Raw genomic sequence first — 22,253 nt, 5'->3', positions numbered from 1 at the left:
ACTCTCACTCAAGATCCTCCATGATGCAATCCAAATTTGTGCGCACCTGGTTCCCATACTTACAATTCATGACGGAAAATGATCTTCTGCCACAAAATCCAAGCTTTGAGTCATGGCTCCACTTTTGATCCACCAATGCCTATGATACCTCGGTATCCCAATAGCTCAATTAGCCTCATTATCCATGCCAGTAGACGGTACTCTCAGGCAACCTCCAAGTGGTGTGTTTTTATACAAATCCTTTGAATTGTATATTTTCATGCATACAGTAGTAGTTCATTATAAGTGTGCTCTCAGCTCCTTGACAAGGCTCTTACGTAACCTCCTTGATTTCATTATTGGTTATTGTTCCACCACATGATGTTATGATGTTACGCTTTTTATATGTTACTTGTTCAAGCTTAAATAAACGAAAATTAATTTTAAAAACCTTGCTTATCATACATCTTTTTTTAAAATAATTTTTATTAAAAAGAGCAAAACAGCATAACAGCAGTTTCATACATGTCATAAAAATCTATCATTACAGTAAGTGATAAGCCGAACAAAAGCTTATAAACACCACTGAACCCAACAAGTTTACACAATAATAACCTTTCTTGCAACTCTCTAATCTACGAACTAGTGAATGATACAATAAAACCAGCTTCTATAATGGTGATCGAGCTAATGTACTGTATCCTATGAGCTTGGTTAGAAATAAAACTAAAAGCGTATCCAAGGGACATAAGCGGCCTTTGAAGGAAGTATGTTCTTTTCTGACATATACTGAAGCACCCTAGACCAAACTGCAACAAATCGCCCATATGCCTTTGATGTATCTGCTGCTGTAACATGAGTGATCTGTGTCAGCTTATCTAAGATAAATAGATCCGATGTTTTGTCGTACCATGTTTGTATCTGGGGAGGAGAGCTGGCTTTCCATCCAGCCGCTATGGTTAGATGTGCTGCTGCCAAAAGTTTATATATAAGATCTTTCTGGGCCCTAGTAGCCGTGACTGCCTCCATTCTATCAAAGAGCACCAGTTTGGGACAAGCTGGTAGATCTAGCGATGTAATATCACTTATTATTCCCAGAACTTCTTCCCAAAATGCATGAATGACGGGGCACTCCCACCAACAGTGGAAATACGAGCCTGTGTTTCCACATTTCTTTCAACATTTTGGATTCAATGCTGGGTTTATTTTATCCAATTTTTCTGGTGTGAAGTACCACCAGGTGATCAATTTAAAGAATTGTAATCGGACGTTAAAATTTCTCGTGCAGTTAGCAGGCGAATTCCAAATGTAAGTAAGAACTTATATAATTTTTCAATGAGTTTAACATCTGTGTTAATTAAAATTTTATCAAGTTCCCTCTGCTTGTCATAAAAACCCATAGGCCTATCTTTTGCAAATCGAAATGGTAGTTGAATTCTTTCCCACGTTAGACTTATATCCTGCTTCTGCAACCTTTCCTGTGTTTTCAATTCATTCTTACTATCTAAAAAGTCTTCATATCTTCCAAATCGGTTTATATCTAACATGTTAGGATTACTGAAGGCTTCCAAAGGCGCTATCCATTTTGGAATTTTAGTGTAGAAGATTGTTTTTATATCATTCCACATCTTCAATAGGGTGGCTCTAATGATATGATGTTTGAAGTATCTTGTTTAGCATACCACAGGAAGGCATGCCAACCCAGTAATAACTTGTGTCCTTCTAGTTTCAAAATTCTTGTATCCTGTAGTAGAATCCAGTCTCTAATCCACAACAAGGAAGCTGCCTGATAATATAAATGCCAGTTTGGTAAGGCTAGACCTCCATGTTCTTTTCTATCCTGAAGCACTTTTAATTTAATTCGCGGTCTTTTTTGCTGCCAAATGAATTTATGCACTAGTTTATCCAAATCTCTGAAAAATTCTTGGTTTTTAATTATAGGTATGGTTTGGAAAAATAACAAAACTCTTGTTAATACAGTCATCTTTATCACTGAAATTCTCCCCAATAAAGAGAACTGCATATCTTTCCAGTTTTCAAATTCTCTCTTAATGTCAGAAAGGAGTTTTTAATAGTTGTCTTGAAATATTTTTATTTTATTTATTTTTTTGCACTTATATCCTGCCCATCCTGTAAATGGGTTCAGTTCGGGTTACAACAATCTAATAAATACAATAAAATTTAAAACAGATTAAAACATATAAAAACAGTAATCATGCTTGCCGTAGGGAGAATCCAGCCCACAGATGTAACTAGCTGGTTACCAGTAAGTGGGAGATTACAACCTCGGGGGGGGGGGCAATATGTGGACGCCCGCTGCCTCAGCCAAAGGCCTGGCAGAACAGCTCTGTCTTGTGGGCCCTGCAGAATTGAATAAGATCCCACAGGGCCTTGAGCATGTTCCACCAGGTGGGGGCCAGGGCAGAGAAAGCCCTGGCCCTGGTTGAGGCTAGGTGGACCTCCTATGGGCCAGGGATCACCAGGAGATGTTGACTCTCAGAGCATAATGCTCTGTTTGTAATAGGTACACAAAATATTTTATCTTTTTCTGAATTTCAAATCCTGATACTTCTTGTAGTTTTTGATTTTCTGCTTGTGTACAGTTTTTAGTCATCATTTTGGTTCTCTTGGGACTGATTTTAAAACCGGCCAGCTGTCTAAATTCCTGAAAAGAGTTTAGCAAATTCATCAAGGACTGCAACGGTTCTTGTAATATAATTGCCAGGTCATCAGCGAAGGCTTGGATTTTGTATTCCTTTCCCTTTATTTTCAGACCTTTAATTCTGTTGTCGTTTCTTATCATTTCGCATAAAATCTTGAGGGTAAAAATGAAAAGTAATGGCGACAATGGACAACCTTGTCGACTACCTTTAAAAATGTCAATTACTTGGGATGAGTCCCCATTTATCAACAATCTAGCATTCTGTTTGGTATATATGGCTCTAACAATGGTGGTAAAATTCTTGCCACATTTTTAAATGTTCTAACATAAAAGTCCCAACAAATGTTATCAAAAGCCTTCTCCGCATCAAGAAACACAATCCCCATCTGTTTATCTGGATAGGCCTCAAAGTATTCAAGGGTATTTAAAATAGTCCTTAAGTTATGACAAACTTGTCTTCTAGGTAAAAAAAACTGCCTGGTCTTGGTGTATTACCTGCCCCAGAACTTGCTTAAAATGAGAGGCCAAGATAGATGCAAACATTTTATAGTTAACATTTAACAGGGATATCGGGCGGTAGTTCTTAATCTCTTTATCATCAGTACCTTGTTTATGTATAAGTGAGATCAGTGCACCATTCCATGAATCTGGTATAGCATCCCTACAGATGATGTTTTGCAAACTCTGTTTAAATGGAAGGATTATTTCTTCTTCAAAGACTTGATAAAATTCCGCAGGTTGTCCATCCAGCCCTGAAGTTTTATTTTTCTTTTGCCTTTTAATTGCCTCTGAGATTTCAAAAATCATAATAGGTTCATTAAGTATTTTCCTTTGAGTCTCATTAAGTATCTTAACATTCACATTGTCTTTGAAAAAAAATTAGAATTTTCTTGGCCGACCTGTTTCCCATATAGATTTTCATAAAATCTTTTCACAATATCTTTTTCTCCTTGATCATCTCTCAGGGTTTTTATACATCTTTTCTTTTTTTCTTGTCTTAGCTACCTCGATGGTTTATTCGCAGTTTCAAAAAATATCTGTTTCGTATAATCTTTTTTGCAATCTCCTGAGTAAGCAATTCAATTGGTGTTGTAAGTCTTTCATCTTTAATCTTAAATGGTCTGAAAGTCCCTGTTTCATTTTTTCCTCCTGCTCTTTGACTTTTTTTTTTTTTGGAGCTGTATAAAATTTTGGCTATTTTGTTTCTTCATCTTTGCATTTTGATGAATAAGTATTCCTCTAGCAAATGCCTTGAAAGTGTTCCAAACTATATCTATTGCAGTCTTGGCCTGTATATTGTAGTGGAAAAATTCTTGGAATTCTTTTTTAGCGTCAAGTACAAATTTTCTATTTTGCAGCAACATAGTATTCATTGTCCATCTGGTTCTTTTAGGCGTATCTTGAAATGTTAACAGCAATGGATTGTGGTCTGCAAAGGTTGCAGGTAAAATCTCCACATTCCATAAATCATTAACAAACGCCTCCATAATCCAAGCCATATCTAATCTCGGCCATATCTAGTGTCATGCTGGGTAGTAGGTATAATCCAATTTCTTTTGGTTTCTAGTCCTCCATGCATCTATCAGCTTCATTTCATCTGCCATTTTTAAGAATACATTAGGAAGTTCATTACCTTGTTTTTGCTGCCCCAGCTGCTTTTTCGTATCTGTAGCTCTATCAAAAACTCTGTTTATAATCACCAATAACACACAGTTCATCAAAATTTTGTTGAGCTAATATATTTCTCAGAGATTCAAAGAATTTTTCTTGTCCTTGGTTAAGTGCATATATGTTGGCTATCAGCATTGTTTTTACATGTCTCTGAATTTGTACTAATAAAATCCTTTCACCGTCTGAATCGTATATCAATTCAGGATGTAATGATTCTTTGACATATGTTGTCAATCCTTTTTTCTTCTTCTGTTTGTCTACAGAAATGAAAGTTTTACCAAGCTATTTATTTATGAGACTTTTACCCCGCCCTCCCGCCAATTTCCTATCTGGTCATTTAATATGTGTTTCCTGTAAACAGACCACATCCAACTTCATTTTTTGGATTTGATGGAAAATTTGTCTTCGTTTTTGTGGAGCATTAAGACCATTTACATTTATTGAAATTATTTTAAGTTTACTACTCTCCATCCTTTGTTTCTTTGGGGGTCTCAGTCTTTGAACGTTGCTGAAGTCTGGTACATACTTGCAATGTGATAGCATTACCTTTAAATCTTTCTTTTCATCCTTAGGTATGTTAGACGCGCCTCGTTCTTGATTTCCGTCTTCCTCTTCTTCATCCTCTGTTACACCTTCTTCTTGGAAGCATAGCTCTTCTCCGTGTTTTTAAAGAAAGTTCTCCAACTTAAAAATTGAATTAATTTCCTGCCTTCTAGCCTTATAAGTGAAGAGCACCCCGTTCCACTAAAAGCCATCTGTAGCTAATTCTATTTTCCTTTACACTGTTAACTAGCTTTGAATATTTTTTCTTTTATCTTGCACCCTCCAGGGAATGTCCTTCAAAATTTTAATTTCTGTCCCACGAAACATTAAGGGCTTCTGGGCTGCTGTTTTCAAAATCTTTTCAGGTAGAGGTTTCCTGTAAAATTTTACATGGACCTCTCTAGTTAATTTATTCCTTTTTGCAAAGGCTGAGTTCATTCTGAAGGCCACCTCCATACCTTCATATACTTCTTTAGTGTTTTCTGATTCGATGAATTCTGATATTAATTGTGCCATGTCTTGTTTAAGGTCTTCATCGTCCTTTTCCGGAACATTCTGAAACCTTAGCATATAGGCAGCTCTCTCTAGTTCCATTTTAATCAAGGCGTCTTCCAATGCCTGAATTTGTTGCTCCATATAATCAGATTTACTTTGTAATCTACCTGTTATCGTAGTTAACAATTTTTTGTCTATTTTTGAATTTCTTCTGTTCGGGCTGTAAGTTGCTGTGAAAGATTTTCTAACTTCACATGAATCGGTTCTAATGCCCTTTCCACCACCAAGGGTAAAGCTGATTCTACTGCTGAAGTCACGATGGGTGGTAGTACTGAGGCAATAGTCAGGCAATCCACTGCCTGATTAACTGTGGTGGTAACCGCCTCTTGAATTAAATTTTGCAATTCTTTTAAATTAGAGAAATTACGGTTTCAGGAAAGACAACCCCCGGGGCGCAGCTTCTCTCAGCCGCCTATCGGGAATATGTATATTTTGCCCCTCCTCTACCTGTGTCCGGTCTACCCCAGTGTGTAACAGCAAAGTTCCTTTCAGTGCAAGGGGGGAGTAAGCTATATCTTGGTCCATTTAACCCAAAAAAGAAGAAGGGGAAAAAAGGAAAAACCACAATTCCATGTGGTTGGAGGGCCCTGCTCCAGATGACTTCAACGAAGCTTCAAGTCAGTCTTGAAGTGCTCTTCTGGCCCAGGTAACAAGGCGATTGGGTTGCCGCCAAGGGTTGCCACCCATGTCGATTCTCTACGGGAGGCTCAGTGGGGTCTAGGGCGGACTGGGATGGTAGATGGTAGAAACCCCCCTACAGACCAGAAGAGTCGGTGGTAACGGAGTGGCTCCCCGCTACTGACTGATTGCGTCGTGTCACACACCAGAAGTCCTTTCTTTTTTTTTCTTTTTTTATGCTCCACTTGCCCTGACTTAGAGGGCCCAGGCTAGCCTGATCCTGTCATATCTCAGAACAAAGCTAAGTAGGGTCAGCCACCCTGGTTAGTATTTGGATGGGCAACTATAAAGAAATGTGTTTTCTCCTGGGAGGCTGGCAAGGAGCAAAGCCTCCATTTTGCGTTTTAACAGGGTTTTTTCTTTAGGCAGAGGAGGGAGTCAGTTCACTTGTACCTCAGTCCACCTTCATACAAATGCTAATAGGTCTAGACAAAAGGGATAGTCATGCTTCCCCCTTCTCTCCCCCCCCTTCCCCAGGCAGGGAACAGAGTTTGGAGGACTGTAGGCTAGAACAGCTCCAGGGATAATCTCCAGGAAGGGACTGGAGGAAATGCTTATCTGACCTGGGCTGACTGGGGTCAAGTGGGTGGAGTACCAGAGATGATAAAATTTCCTTGCAGGAGGACGGTGGTCTCTTTTCCTTGGGTACTATGACTAGGAATGCACACAGAGCTCTCCTCTGAAGCAGGCAGCCATTTTGACCATGTGCTCACCTGGAGAGCTGAAGGGAACTTCAAGATAATGATAACTTTGTAGAGCACTAGAGCTTCTTAAAGTTAAACAGCCTGTCCTATATTTTAACGATAGGGCATGTATAGAGAAAAGGACAGCAGATTTGCAATGTTACCATATTTTTTTTTTATTCCTTGCTCAATCTGGTGCTGGGCTAAAAGTATGCTTGTAAACGTTTTCATAGTCATAAATACTTTATAATTTTTGATGCTGGGAGCAGTTCTTTGTACTGCATAGACCTCCACTGTCTCGAACACACTATCTGAAGTGGGGAGCCAGGGGGAAGGCAGGCAGTTGGCAAGCAGCTATTTCTCCAAGGGTGCCCAGGGCATTAATCTTTCCTCACAGTGACCAGGCACTGGGCAGTGGGAGACACTGAGGCAAGGCCTCTGAACTTGGAAGGGAGGCTGGGAGTCCTGATCCTCCCAGTGGGAAACCTCAATAATGATCAGGTGGTGGTGGCAGGGTGGAATAGGGCCTGCAGACCAGAGCAGGCACATTCTGCCACAGAGACCACCAAGGAAGTCTGGGGTTGCCGTGCAGAAGCAGGCAATTGCAAACCACCTCTGTTTACCTCTTGCCTTCAAAATCCTATGGGGTTACCACGAACTTGAATGGGAGATCTCCAAGGAATACCAGGGTTGTGATTCAGAGGCAGGCAATGGTAAACCACCTCTGTTCATCTCTTGCCTTGAAAACCCTACAGATGTCACCATAAATCAGCTGCGACATGAAGGCACTTTCTACCACTTTGCCTTACCTTGTTGCTTTTCTACAGCAAACCAACAGGCATAAATCTTACAGGTAAAGCTTTATCTGAATGAAAAAGATGACATGGGGCAGTGTTCCCTCTAAGCTGAGTTAGTGTGAGCTGGCTCACAGTTTTTTAGCCTTCAGCTCACACATTTTTATCTTAGCTCAGGAAGGATGACTCCAGAGCAAACTAATTTATGCAGTAGCCAAATCACTTGCTCACAACTTTAATGCTGGTAACTCAGAAAGTAGAATTTTTGCTCTCAGGACTCCACAGCTTAGAGGGAGTATGGACGTGGGGGAAAGCAGGGCATGAAAACAGGCATTCTAGTCCCAGGATGGGAGACACAGCCAGGAGGGAAACATAGATGCATTTACCTGTAATGAAGCTTCATTGAACGGAGCACAGTGCACTGGGAAATGAGCCAATAACTTTGAAGCTCCAGTGGAAGAAGCTTTCGTCTTGCATAGGAGGCTCTTCCTCCACCTGGAGAGCTTTCCCCCCCAGAGGAAGACCCCACACTGAGGTGCATCTAGTGTTAGGATGCAATCTTGTACCTGCACAATTAAGGCTGTCTGAAACACAGATTTCTACAGATGTTTTCTCCCACATTCCTTTTAGCTCCAGCCAATCCTGTTTCCTTGCTGTGATGGGTGTCACCTGGCACAGCCTCCACCAAGCATGTTTCCTTCTATGTACGTGCCATTAACTGACTCATGGCAAATCTAGCAAAGGGCTTTCAAGGCAACTGAGGAGCACAGGTGGTTTGTCACTGCATTCCCCCACAGGGCTTTCCTTGGTGGTCTCCTGTCCAAGCACCAGCCCTGCTTAGCTTCCAAGAGCTGACAAGATTGGGCTACACAGTGCCGCCTTCTCTTCCATGTTTCCTTCTACTGCGAATGCAATCTTCTATAAAGCACAAGCAGCTGCAGTGAAGAGGGATGAGTCTTGGACAGCCAGCTAGGAGATCTTAATGGGTATTTGGGGCAAAGAATGAGGATGGGAGCTAAGACTGCAGGCCTGTTAGCCTGAGCATACACAGTGCCTTAAAGAGAATCCCCCAGGATGGGATTTCTCCTTGGCGTGAACTGTCGCTTTAAGAATCAGTCTTGTCACTGTTAACAAACTCCAGAGCCCCTTCTCACTCAAAGGCTGCCACATCCACACAGCATTGGATATTGTGCTACAGCAATCATTCACAACTGATTTGTCTTGTCCACACAGGAAAATCCAATTACAAATGATTGCTGTAGTCCGGTGATAGTGTAATATCCAACAATATCCTCTGGAGCAGCTGAGAAAAAACCTTTGACCTCTTCCATGTGACAGCCCTTCAAGGTGTCTCAAGAGCACAATCTTGCATCTCCTCCGCTGCAGGCTAAACATGCCCACTTCCTTCCGCCTTCCCTCACAGGACGTGTTTTCCAGACACCTGTCTGCCTTGGTTGCCTTCCTTTGAAGCCTTTTCCATTTGTCTGCATTCTTCTTAAACTGTGATACCTAGAAGAGGACAGAGGACTCCAGATGTGGTCTCATGCTTCCCATGACTTGGGCACGATGCTTCTATTAATGCAGCCTCAAATCAAGTTAGGCCAAGTGCAGGAAAGAGAATGAGAAATTTAATATATATATTATACTAGTAGCAAAGCCATTGTAAAAGGAATACAACGAATACTAGCAAGATCTCGGCCTCACCCTCCTCCTTGGTCGCGTTCTCATCTATGGTGCCAGTCCTCATCTGCACACAGCCTGCCCTGCCACCTGCAGCCATCTGCAGGTGGTGACGACCGGTACGGTGTTGGCATGGTCGGCCTCAGCCTCCTTACCCTGCGGCTGCCGGATTGTTGGGCTTGTCCATCACCTCACAGCACACCGAGGGCGAGAGGCTGGGCGCCACTTCCATGGACCTGCCGCCCAGCCAGCTCCCTGCACCCTGATGCAGCCGACGACGACCACTGCGGCAGCGCCATGTTCGGCCTCGGCCTCTGAAGCCTCTGCCCGCCAGAGCATTAGAGGACAGCCCTCACCAGAGGCACCCGCATGGAACTCTTTGTGCCCAGGGAAGCGGCAGTGGGTGAAATTTGACCCTCCCATATTGGTCTGCCTCATCTTCGGCAGACTCAACTTTCAGACTTATCTCCCTGTGACATTGAAGGGTCTCCATGGCCAGATGGCCATCTCCCTCCCTCCCTGGCCACTTTCCCTCACTAAAACCACAAGTCTTAATTGGCTAATGCTGCTGGCTTTCCATTGCTATGAGAGCTGTTTGTGGACAGGAACTGAGAGGATCCATCCCGTTCGCTGGCTCCCTCCAGACTGAGCTGGCCACCGGCTCTGTGGGTGGGACTGAGGAAACACAGCAAGGCAATGCAGCCAGGGGATTGGCACATCTCCTGAGAGACAGCTCAGGGACCCAATTGATTTGGGAGCATGTGGAACGTTCAGGAAAGTGTTACCCCAAAACAGAATTATACATAAGGAGAGATATACACACACATACACGCACACTGCAGAAAAGGAGCCACCAAAACAACTTTATTTTAGTCTGCACAGCCCATCAGATTTCCAGTGGCCCACCAGAAGCCTTGCTGGGCAAACCCCCACCTGGCCCCACCCACTTGGCAAGCACCAGGAAAGATCTTGGCAAATGCCCTTTTGCCCATGGGTACCACGTTGGGGACCCCTGCTCTAACCACTATACCATACTTACTTCAATAGTAGCCAAACACAGAAATTAAGCAACACCGTTCCCTGCCATTTATACCTGGGATAGAAGAGCTGTGAGTCTGATTGCAGTTTAACGTGTAAGAGTAAGGACCAGTTTTTAAAAAAATAAAGATGACCTGCTGTAAAAAGCTTGCCCTCCGATGCCCCAGAAAAGGCTTCAAGGCCCAGGCTGGCCCAAGTTCTATTGAACATAGGTCAACACCATGATGCCTTGACATTCTAATATCTCTGAGAGAGATTTCAAGTTGGCAGGAGTTTCAGGAAAGTAGCCATGTTGGTTTGCAGTAGAAGAGCCAGATTCGAGTCCAGCAGCACCTAAAAGACCAACAAGATTTCCAGGGTATAATCTTTCAAGAGTCAACTCTGGTATCTAACAACGGGAGCTTTGACTCTCAAAAGCTTATACCCTGGGAAATAAACAGGTTGCTCTGTGCAGTCACACCCATGTGATTATGTGCCTGTGCTGATCCAAATCGGTGGTATGCAGAGCTCACAAAGGGATTTTTGCGCCTCTCTCCCAGGCATGCGTGGGAACCGCGCATGCCCAAGGAGAAGGGGCGCGGACATCCCACTAGTTCCTTCTGACCGCTGTCATGTCAATAACCAGAGAAAAGTACTGAAGCAACAGCAGTGGAGAAGGACGGGAGGGTGGTGTGACTGCACAGATGACCACTCGAAGATCATCAGTTACAGGTAAGCAACCTGTTTAGCTTCTTCATGGTCTCTGTGCATCACACCCATGGGAGACTGAAAAGCAGTGGCTCACCTAGAGGTGGGAGCTGTCGCAAATTCAATGCTCTGTCGACGAAAGGACTAGATGACCAAGGTCCACTCTGTGGCACTCACGAACATCAACAGTATAGTGCTTGATGAAGGTGTTCAGAGTAGACCATGTCACAGCCCCACAGATCGCCGACAGGGAAGCACCCTTCAAGAAAGCTGTGGATGTAGCCACGGATCTTGTGGAGTGTGCTCACACAGGCAAAGGTAATGGGTGCTTAGCCAGCAGGTAGCACAGCTTTATAGTCTCGACAAACCATTTGGAGAGATGTTGTGCTGAGATCTTTAGCCCTGCGGAGTGACTGCAGTAGGAGACAAATAAATGATTGTCCCTCCTACTTGAACGTGTCCTATTTAGGTAAAAAAGCAGTGCTCTCCTTACATCTAGAGTGTGGAGGAGTCACTGTTGTCCATCTTCTGGGTTAGGGAAGAAATTAGGCAATAAGATCTCCGAGGCTAGGTGAAATTTGGAGACCACCTTAGGCAGAAAGAATATGTCAGGCACCAGTCTCACACCGTCTGGTAGGAAACCAAGGAAAGGTGGGTCATGACGCAGGGCCACGAGTTTGCCCACCCTCCTGGCCGAGGTGATGGCGACGAAAAAGGCAGTTTTCCATGCTGCATGCTTTAGCTCGCAAGTCGCCATGGGCTCAAAGGGCCACCCCATGAGACACCGGAGCACCAGTGGTAAATCCCACAAGGGTACCAGTGAATGGATCGGTGGATACAAGTGGAGGAGACCCTTCATAAATCTCTTTGAGACCGGGTGAGAAAAAACGGAAAAGCTGTCGAAGCTCGGATGGGTGGCAGAAATGGCTGACAAATACACTCTGAGTGAGGAGTGTGAGAGCCCCTTCTCTGCCAGCAAGAGCAGAAAAATCTAAGACCTGGTCAATCCTGACAGAAGCTGGGGGCATGTCAGAGGGCTGTATGGAGGCCAAGAAGCGAGCCCACTTCCCACTGTAGGAATGTCTCGTAGAATCCTTCCTGGCACTGAGTAGCACAGTGGTGATTCTATCCGAGAATGTTAATTGTCCACAAGATAAGCTGTTAGCTTGAGCTTATATACCTCGTGGAATAGCAGAGCTCCTCCCTCCACCAGGAGCAGATCTGGCACCTGTGGGAGGGGATGGCGCGCCTTGGCTAGTGAGAGGAGATTGGTGAACCAAGGTTGCCTTGGCCACCAGGGGGCGATCAGGATGCACCTTGTATGGATCCTCATGAGTTTTTGGACCATCCTCAGCAGCAGAGACAAAGGCGGGAACATATATAGGATGTTGTTGTCCCATGGGTACAGGAGTCTGTCTCCCAAAGCCTTGGGATCCTGAGCCGCCCTGTAGCAAAACAGGTTGCACTTCAAGTTGCACCCGGTGGCGAAGATGTCGATGTGAGGCGTACCCCACCTTTGAAACACAGGATGTAGGTAAGTCCAGTTCAGCTCCCAGTTGTGACACTGCTTAGCAGGTCCGCATGCACATTGGCCTTGCCAGTGATGTGGGAGGCAATGGGAAAGATGTGCAGAGGCATGCACCAGGCCCAAAGGTCTAGAGCCAGGAGGCAGAGACTGCGGGAGACCGTTCCACCCTGCCTGTTGACGTAACTGAGGGCCGTCGTATTGTCGGTTAAGACAGTCACGCATTGTCCTGTGAGAAGAGGTTGGAAACATTGAAAGGCCAGTTTGATTGCCAAAAGTTCCAGAAAGTTTATGTGTTTCCTTGAGGTCACAGCATCCCACCTGTGACCTACAGAGAGGCCGTTGAGGTGGGCTCCCCAGCCCCACAGCGAGGCATCAGTTGTAACTGTGAGACTAGGAGTGAGAGGATGGAAAGGGATCCCCTTCATCAGGTTGTCCGATTGTGTCCACCATAGAAGGGAGTCGTGTGCCTCTTGTGGTGGGGCTTGAAGTGCCAGATGAACCAAAGCTGGAGTGGTCGCATTCACAGCTTTGCAAAGCGAAGTACTGCAGTTGTAGCCGCCATTAGGCCCAGAAGGCGTTGAATCTGGAAGGCAAAGGAGGTGTTTCATAGTCGAACCTGTTCTGCCAGAACGGTCAGGGTTAGTGCCCTGTCCTGGGGCAGGAAAGCTGCGCCCTCTTTGGAGTCGAGTATCCCCCCTATGAACTGCACTCTTTGAGAAGGGGCTAGGTGTGACTTTTTGTGGTTGACTCTGAGGCTAAGACAACGAAGGAGATTGAGGACCTGGGCTATATGACGAATGAGAAGGTCCCTGGAAGGGGTGACCAGAAGCCAGTCGTCCAGCTACGGGAACACCGTCAGGCCAAAGAGGCAGAGATGTACCACAATGACCACCATCGTCTTGGTAAAGATCCACGGGGCCGTGCTGAGGCCAAATGGTAGACTCCTGTATTGGTAGTGGCTGCCTCCTATTGTGAATCAGAGGTATTTGCGATGGGCGGGGTGGATAGTTAAATGGAAATAGGCCTCCTCGAGATCGAGGGTGGCCACCCAGCATCCCTGGGACAGACGAAGCAGAATGACTGGTAGGGATGTCATTTTGAATTTTCGGTACTATACATAGGCGTTGAGGCTGCGAAGGTCTAAGGTCGGACTCCACCCATCATCCCTTTTGGGAACCACTAAGTACCGGGAATAAAACCCGAGTCCCTGGTGATCTAGAGGCATGGGTTCTATAGCACCCTTTGACAGAAGTGCGGCGATCTCTTCGAGGAGAAATGACGACGGGGGAGTGGTGACGACTACAGGAAGAGGTGGGAGTTCCATGAATTCGATGGAGTAGCCCTTGGCTAAGATGGAAAGGATCCATTGGTCCAACGTAATGGTGGCCCAGGCCTGTAAATAGGGATGGAGGCAGGTAGGGTCGGAAGAGGTAGACAGGCAGAAGTCAAAGGCCCTGCTTGCCGGGTTTGGGTTGTTTCGGTCTGACAAATTGCTGTCCAGAGCCGTATCTTTGTCTGGTCTGGTACTGCTATCTGTTTGCAGATGGGGACCGACTTGGCCTGTAGCCCTCATCCAGTGACGGCTTAGCGTATTGAAGTCTGGAGCCATAATGAGACCAAGAGCGAGGACGAAAGGGCTTAGAGGGGGCAGAGACTCCCAGCGACCTTGAGGTCTTAATGCTCTTATCCATGTTCTGGAGCTTTGAATCAGTGGACACATGAAAGAGCCCCTAGCCATCGAAAGTAAGTCCTCTATGTACACCCTGGTGTCAGCAGGGAGCGCAGTGGTTCTAAGCTAGGAATGCCTACGGAGGGCAACTGCAGATGACATTGTTTTGGAAAACTTGTCCAAAGTATGTTTGGAGGAATTGATGATTTGTTTAGAGAGCAGCAAGCCTTCGTTTTGCAGCTTCCTGGCCTCTTGACGTTTGTCCTCAGGCACCGAGGTCAATAGGTCAGTAAAACGCTCCCAGAGTGAGTATTGGTAACGGCCCATGCACGCAACATAATTAGATGTCTTAATGCCAAGGGCTCCCGCCGAGTGAAAATGATGACCAATGGAATCTAACTTCTTGCTCTCCTTATCGGAAGGGGTAGCAAGGGTACGTTTACTCTTTGAGGCAGACGACATGACCATGGAGTTGGGTTTGGGGTGGATATGGAGAAATTCAGTCTCCATCTCTTGGACCTGATACATATGATCCAGACGTCTGGACGACACTGGAGCAGAGGAAGACTTGTCCCACGGGGCCTTAGCCGCCTGTAAGAGGACGGTTGACATCGGGAGAGCGATCAACGTAGAGGTATCGATCTGCACGACATCGAAGACAGCGTCCAACACCGAGGGTTGGACGATCGAAAGACCCAGGGAATGTGCCATCCTCTTGACCAAATCTCCGTATGAAGAAAGATCCTCCGAAGGAGAGATCAGTAGATTGTCCGACACCGTAGGTCTTGGTGAAGGATCCTCAGGCAACTCGGGGCTACCCGAATCATCGGTGCCTGTATCGGAGATGGAGGATCTGGAAGGCAATACTGGTGCTGCAGGGGTATCCGGTATCGGAGCGACCTTTGGTGGTAAACCAGGGGCAGAATGGAGAGGAGAGGGTGGGCGACAAGGTTCCTCTGGGGCTTTGGATTGCGACGCGGAGGGCTTAGATTTATGGTGGGGAGAGTGTGAACGACGTGATCCACGGTCCCAGTCCGACTGTGGCCTAGGTGTCAGCCATGGCATTGATGTCGACATCAGATACGATGTGAACCAACAAGGCATGTGCCCCCTACAGTCCCACGGTACAGGTGGGTCGAAGTAGGTCGGGGAATGCGGTCTCAATTCCTGTCTGGGTGAGTACGAGAGCATAGGCCTGGAATGACGGTACTCTGTGCACTACTCAGGTCAATATCGATACTCCTCCCATCTGGGCGATCGGGATCGACTGTGTCGAGAGCCCGGTACCGATCAATCACTTTCCCAGGAAAACACCGACTGAGAACAGTTTATGAGGCTGATGCTGGACCATTTCCTCGACTCCAAATGGCAAGGCCGAAATTGGTCCGAAGTTGACAGAAGCCTCCGATACTGGGGGATTCAGGTGCCGGATGGGTGAGGCCAATAACTCAATTGTAGGCAGCTCTGGTACCAGAGTATCAATGATGTTGGGTTGTGCCCACTGAAGAGGGGGTAATGCAGAGCCCATTTGCACTTTCTCGCCGCTCAGATTCTGAGACTTACGCATAGTGCCGGTGAGAGAAGACTTAGCTTTCTTGTGCTTCTCTTTTTTCTTCTTTCTGGCTGGCGTAGAGGTGGAAGAGGCCTTGTTCGACACCAAGCGCTTAGAAGACTGTCCCCCATCCAATGCTGACTTTCCACGGTGTGGGAGATTCGATGCTGAGGTACCTCCTGATGTCAACATGGTCGTCGTTGGTTGGGAGATCGAAGGAGTCTCGGCCGACATATCTCCGACAGGCACGGGGGTCAATGCCGATTCCCAAAGCGCTACTCGAAGCCTCGCGGCTCTGTTCTTGCGAGTCTGGTTCGAGAACTTCGCGCAGTGACGGCAAGCATCTGGGTGATGAGTCTCCCCGAGGCAAATAATGCAGAGTGTGTGGCCGTCACGAGGGGCAAGTTTGCTGCCACAGCCAACACACAGTTTGAAACAGCCCCCTTTTGGCCATAAAAGAGTAAAATGGTCGAAAAGAAAAAAGTCCTTCAATGAGGTGAAATAAATTTTACCTCAGGAGGGGGGGGGGGAGACGGGAAGCTTAAAAAAGTTTAAATATATATATATTTCTAAAGAGCAAAGTAAAATAAACGCTGAAAGCGAAAAAAGTACGATTTCAATAATCCCTCGTGAGAGGAAAAAACGCGTCTTCACCGACCGGCAGAAAACGAACTGTTAACAGCGCGGCGGTCAGAAGAGACCTGGTGGGATGTCCGCGCTCCTCCTCCTTGGGCGTGTGCAGTGGGGTTCCCGCACATGCCTGGGAGAGAGGCGCGAAAATCCCTTTGTGAGCTTTGCATACCACCGATTTGGATCAGCGCAGGCGCATAATCCCATGGGTGTGATGCACAGAGACCACGAAGAAGATCCTGTTGGTCTTTATGGTTTTACTGGACTCAAAACTGAAGAGTTTCTTTTCTGTTAGTTAAGCTGACTTTGTATGTAAAAATGGGGCACAGGAAAGGCAAAGGGAGACTGGAGGATTCCAGGTGAATGGAGGGCCAGTTCCCCTGCCCAGGCACTCATGTGGCTGCTTGAGGAAACACAGTGAGCAGGATGGTGATGCACCCCTGGGTCATCCCTCTGCTCAACTCCTCCCTCTTCCCCCTCCCCTTCCCTAAAAATGAGGAAGATGATTTTCTTCTTTCCCATAGTATCTGAAGAAGTGAGCTCAGACTTGCAAAAGCTCATACAGGAATGAATATTGTTCATCTTTTAAAGGTGCCACTGGACTTGTTTTGCTTTGCTATGACACACTGACGTGGCTACCACACTAGAATAATCAGCTCCCTCCCAGTCATCAGGGCATAGCAGGAGCGAAGCATCCCCTCCTAGGCCCATGTTGCCACCAAGAAGGACTCTTGCCCAACCAGAGAGATTCGGGTCATTTCCAGGGCATTCTGCACGGTTCACTGAATCGTTTCCAGTGAAGTTTAGATTGGCTTCAGTTTCTTGCCAGGTCAGTGAGATTATTCTGATCACGTCCACACAGACCAAGAAATTTATTGACCAGTCTCTTTTCCATCACAATCCAGGCAGAGTTTCTCCCTGAGCTTCTCAGCACAAAAGTGGCAGGGAAGAAGAGAGACGAGGCAAAAGGGGGAGCGAGAGAAAGAGACACCTTCAACTGTCTCATAATTGTCTGAAATTGGCCCTGAGTCTGTGCGGCATAAATGGGAGCATTGGAGGGCAAGGGAAGGAATGGATTTTGTGCAGGTTTTGCTGGAGGCTGCATATGGTGAGCAGACCTCTTGTAACACACCACCTGCTTCTTGTCTCTAGGATGGTTATCAAAGGGCATAGCAGCATCAATCAGGGGGCAGATTTGGCCCTGTGGATTACATTGCTGATCCCTGCACAGACCACTGCACCGAGGTTCAGATATTCCCCAAGAGCACCTAGACAGGAATCATTTACCTTACAGATTCTGCTTCCCGCAGAGATTGACCCAATCTGGAGCCTCCAGCAGGAAAGCTACAAAATATTTCTGTCTGGCAGACAGGGTGAAGTTTTTAACTGTGCCAAGGTTACATTTCATTTGGCTTGATGTGGACTGTGTGTTTTAACAGCAATTAACTGCTGAGAGCAGACCCACCTGAAAGCCGCAGTCCTTTTACCTGAAAAAGTTGTCCCCTAATCTCACACACTGGGGCAGGTTGGTGGTGGAGGTTATCCAATGCTCCAAGCTGTGGAGTCTTGTGAGCAAAAATTCTGCTTTGTGAGCTACTGGCATTAAAGTTGTGAGTGAGCGATTTGGCTACTGCATAAATTAGTTTGCTCTGGAGCCATCCTTCCCGAGCTAAGACAAAAATGTGTGAGCCAGAGGCTAAAAAAACTGAGCTAGCTCACACTAACTCAGCTTAGAGGGAACACTAGTTATTACATCCTGGAGGAATTGCATTTGTTTCTCCTCTTACTAGAGATGGTGCATGTGGCTTTCTCAAATGGAAAGGACTTTCCTTTGCACGTGTATCTCTATGCCTGAGATATAGGTCCTTTTCACGCATCTCCAGCTATAAGAATGCAGACAGGGAAGGCCTTGGATCCCTGCTACCAGCCAGAGTAGACAGTAGCTTGTTCAATGGACCAAGCTCTCAGCGGAAGGCAGCCATCAAAGGCCCTCTGGGGAACATCACAGTTCAACGAGAAGTCGCTTGCTTTGCACATACTCTGTTCAGGTTCAACCCCTGGTTTTAAAGGACCTCAGTAAGCAGGGCTGAGAAACAGAAATGCACCCACGTAGCCCATAGGCCTTTTAGAGAGCAAGCGCTACCAGGCAAAACATGACCCAAGAATCAATATAACTTATATCCTTACAGTGTCCCATGCTGAAGAATTGAGCTGACTTCGCTATCTGCCAGGCTCTCAGCACTGGAAACCCCAAGTGAGTTGCTGGCACTGATCGTTCTCCCCCCCCCCCTTTTCTTCCTGCTTCACAGCTCCAGGAGTTTAGCCCCAGGATTTCCAGGGCTTAAGCACCGTGCTCAAATTAAGTAGCATAAATAAACCTTTCTGGATGGCTATGTGCAGAGAGACCCAAATAGGCTTCTCTCTCTCTGCCCACCCTCTGCAACAATCACAAATGCAGAGTTATCTTTCCGTCAGGCACCAGCCAGTTGGATTTTCAAGGAAACAAGATTCAAGGACTCGCTTTGGATGCCAGGCTAAGAACGATGAGCTCTTTATACTGGAGAATTCACCCTCTACAAATCCCCCTGGCATTGCTTTGACATTTTGGGCCTTGGAACAGGGGAGAGTGGGGGAAAGCCTGGCTGGTACACCTTAAAACGTTTGCATTCCTGCCCTACACCCACCACCCACCCACCCACACACACACACACACACACACACACAGAGAGAGTGCTCTAGATTTGCAAGCCATTTCACATGCAATAGACAGTTTACTGGAGCTGTGCTGCCCCCTGCTGCTCTGCAAGGAGAAAGGCACAAGGCTCTCCAAAAAGAACCACCAAATCCTAGGCACCTAGGTAAAAATCATGAAAGCTGCTCCTTCAATAACTCTGTTTACCTTTACAGTACCACAAGATTCCTCGTGGTTGCTGCAAGAGACGAACACAGCCCGTACTGCTGGGATCTGTGGACTTCAGCAGCAAGAATGCTACAGTGAGCAATAACTGCCGCCGCCGCCACCACCAGCACGGCCCACAATTTGGGTTGGTTCTCTTCAGGTACACTCGCTCACTTCACCAAGGTTTTGGGGACTCTCATGATAAACCTGTTCCCATTAAGTCCCATGGGAGAAAGCCCGCTAGGAAGCTCTCCCCTGCAGAAGCTCCAGTGGATCGCATCTGCCTGTCTTCCACAAGTGCTTCCCCCTCGAGGCACATGGTCAGGACTGCATCGGGGGTTCCGGGGAAACCCAGCAAGGACCTGGGGCCATGGGAGGTCCTCCCGCACAGGTCCCCTTTGAAACGAACCACCAGAGCATTTCAGATTATGTCCTTAACTGAGAATGATGCCTTTCTGTCTGCAGCCACAGCCCACCCTCTCCAATGGCATTAATCACAAATACATTTTCCTTCATGGCAGCTGCCAGATGCATTAACATAATTAATTATATTAGGGGCTGGTGGATTAGTTCATTATGAATGTGCCAATGTTTTGATTTTCCTTTAATTAATTTGTTTTGTTTACAATGCAGCAACATCTGCCTTGGGGCCCTACTGGACTGTATCAGGAATAAGACAGAATGTGTCCCGGGGGGAATGGGGAATTCTTCTACAAGAAGAAATCATCTATTAAATCCGTCTTTCTTTTCTTCTTTTCCCATCTGACTGGTGTTTAAATACAGTTTTGGAGGGACCAAGAAGCTCAGGGATACACAACAAGCTCTCTCTTCCACCCATCAATACGTCCATCTAAGATATTTTCTGTCCTAAGAAAACTGAGTGTCAGCAGCAAACGTTGCTTTAAGCTGCTGTCCATGAAATCCATCAATGCAGCTGAGAGGCTGGGGTATTCCCAATCCAAAAAGACTGCCTGTTCTCCATAACCTCAGTAAGGTCAGGGCAATACTAAAGCTGATGACAGGGAGGCAAAGGCTGGCTGAAAGAGAAACCACACCCCACTTCAGCCTCTGAAAAACAGGGCAGCTTCCAAAAGGGAGGGCAAAGATGCGGTTGTCTTGGCAGCAATACACATACACGCATGCACATCACTCCTCTGCTTTTCCCCCATTGTGTCCTCACTGGCCGAATCCTCTACACGTTCAATCGAATACACGTTTATAGCAAAGTAGTATTTATTGAAGTAATGAAGAAAGCTGGTACACAGGAAACTGTTTGGAATGGTCAGGAAAGGCAGGGCACCAGATAATAAACGAATTCATAAAATGCAATAACCAATAATCATGGTTCCCGCTTTCACGGGGCTTCCAAAACTCGAGCCGAAAGCCTGGGAATTGAAACGGTTCTAAAAGATAAACAATTAGTGGCTTCTCATGACCTAGCACATTATACTATATGCGAAGACACAACTCCAACTCCACACCTGTTGACCTTGCAGATAACTACGTTTCAACAGCAGTACTAGCGTACATCGAAAGGAATGCAGATTGCAGGCTGCTTGTAACATACATGCGCAGTGGGGTCGGAGAAAACCAGGGAGGCCAGAGATGGGGTGTACAAAGGTTACACAGAATTCTTTGGCAGCTTGCTGACACCTCACAAAAGCAGAAGTGCAATTGTGCTGCTCCCCCCCCACTGTCCAGAATTTCACCCCTTTCCTCTCACTTTCCCTTTCAATACAGAGCCATGCTGTAACGCAGCCCCCCTACAGCCCCCCAGGAATGTTACCCAGGCGTGCTCAGAACGAGTATGACATTGTGCCATTTAATTTTAAGGCTCCAAGTGTTCCATGGAAGTTCTAATCTTGTTTCAAAAACCTCTCTGACCAGTGGTGACCAACAAAACATGCATCTACTGGATGCAAAGGGATGGAGGGTGCAATCCTAAAACCAGTCCACAAACTGCTTAGGATAGTCACTAAACTGGTGTTAACTGGGAGATATGCTGCCTTTGCACCAGTGAAATCCCAGGATGGGCTCTGCCTCACTGACACAAGAGTCAGAAGCAGGGGACGTATGTCAGCGAAGGCTTAATATCCTGACTAACCCTCCAGTATTTGAACAAGAGGAAGGAAGGGTGTTGTTCTCATCTATGGATTTGTTAAATTAGGAAATCGTAACATACTTGTTGAGTTAATCTAGGTTATGACAAACATTCTGCTGTCTGACGAAGGGAGCTCTGACTCTCAGAAGCTCCTGCCCTGGAAATCTTGTAGGCCTCTAAGGTCCTCCTGGACTCAAGTCTTGCGCTTCTACTGCAGACCAACATGGCCGCCCACCTGAAACTGTGATAGGATTGATAAAGCAGCTCATTGTAGCCATTTCATTTCAGGAAAATGGGCCAGGGGAGTGGGCTTAAATCCCATCCGCCTGCACTGCAGTCCAAGTCTAAATGGGGGGGGGGGAGAGGTTACATCTGACCTTTAGAGGGTGAAAAGTACGCAGACGGAGAGTGATTTCAGCAAAGCGTACTTTATTCGATCAGGAACAAGACAGCTTTGGCCGGCTCGCAGGCCAGCTTATATTCCCCGAGAAACCGCCACCCAAAACACACACCCCACTTCCCAATAGGTTATTTACAGTGGCCGAGAGTCCCATTGGTTCTCGGCCAGGAACCTAGCCCCCTGATTGGAGTGGGCTAGGATCCGCATAGTCCACTGTCTCTTGGAGCGAAGCTCAATGTTTGTCTCTGGACTTGTCTGGACTTGTCAGGACTGTTTGTCTCTGGACTTGTCTGGACTTCTCAGGACTGGATACATTACAGAGGGGAAAATTCCGGGAAACTCCATCCATAAAACACCCCGCACCTCATATTTCATCCCTCAGATGAAATGGCACATGGCGTGGACTACATCTCTTTGGCTTCATGTTCCGTACACTTAGAATACACACGAGGGACTTAAAAGTGGGCAGAGGCCCAGATGTGGCCTTAAACTGCCCATTCCTGC

The 22,253-nt window shown here is 46.3% G+C and overlaps 1 protein-coding gene across 1 annotated transcript in view; it reads left to right on the top strand.

Annotated features, from left to right (window-relative positions):
• LOC107107739 (uncharacterized protein K02A2.6-like) overlaps positions 1-9,563 on the top strand; it is a 50,090-nt gene extending 40,527 nt beyond the window's left edge. Inside the window, exon 6 of the mRNA XM_015408057.1 lies at positions 9,342-9,563. Coding sequence (XP_015263543.1) covers positions 9,342-9,563 — 222 coding nt within the window. The remainder of the gene's footprint in view (positions 1-9,341) is intronic.
• The last annotated feature ends 12,690 nt before the right edge of the window (positions 9,564-22,253 follow it).

Source organism: Gekko japonicus, unplaced genomic scaffold, assembly GCF_001447785.1.
Source record: "Gekko japonicus isolate JY-2015 unplaced genomic scaffold, Gekko_japonicus_V1.1 scaffold36, whole genome shotgun sequence".
In the NCBI taxonomy this organism is placed as follows: Eukaryota; Metazoa; Chordata; class Lepidosauria; order Squamata; family Gekkonidae; genus Gekko; species Gekko japonicus.
This window is presented reverse-complemented; position numbering and strand designations above follow the sequence as displayed.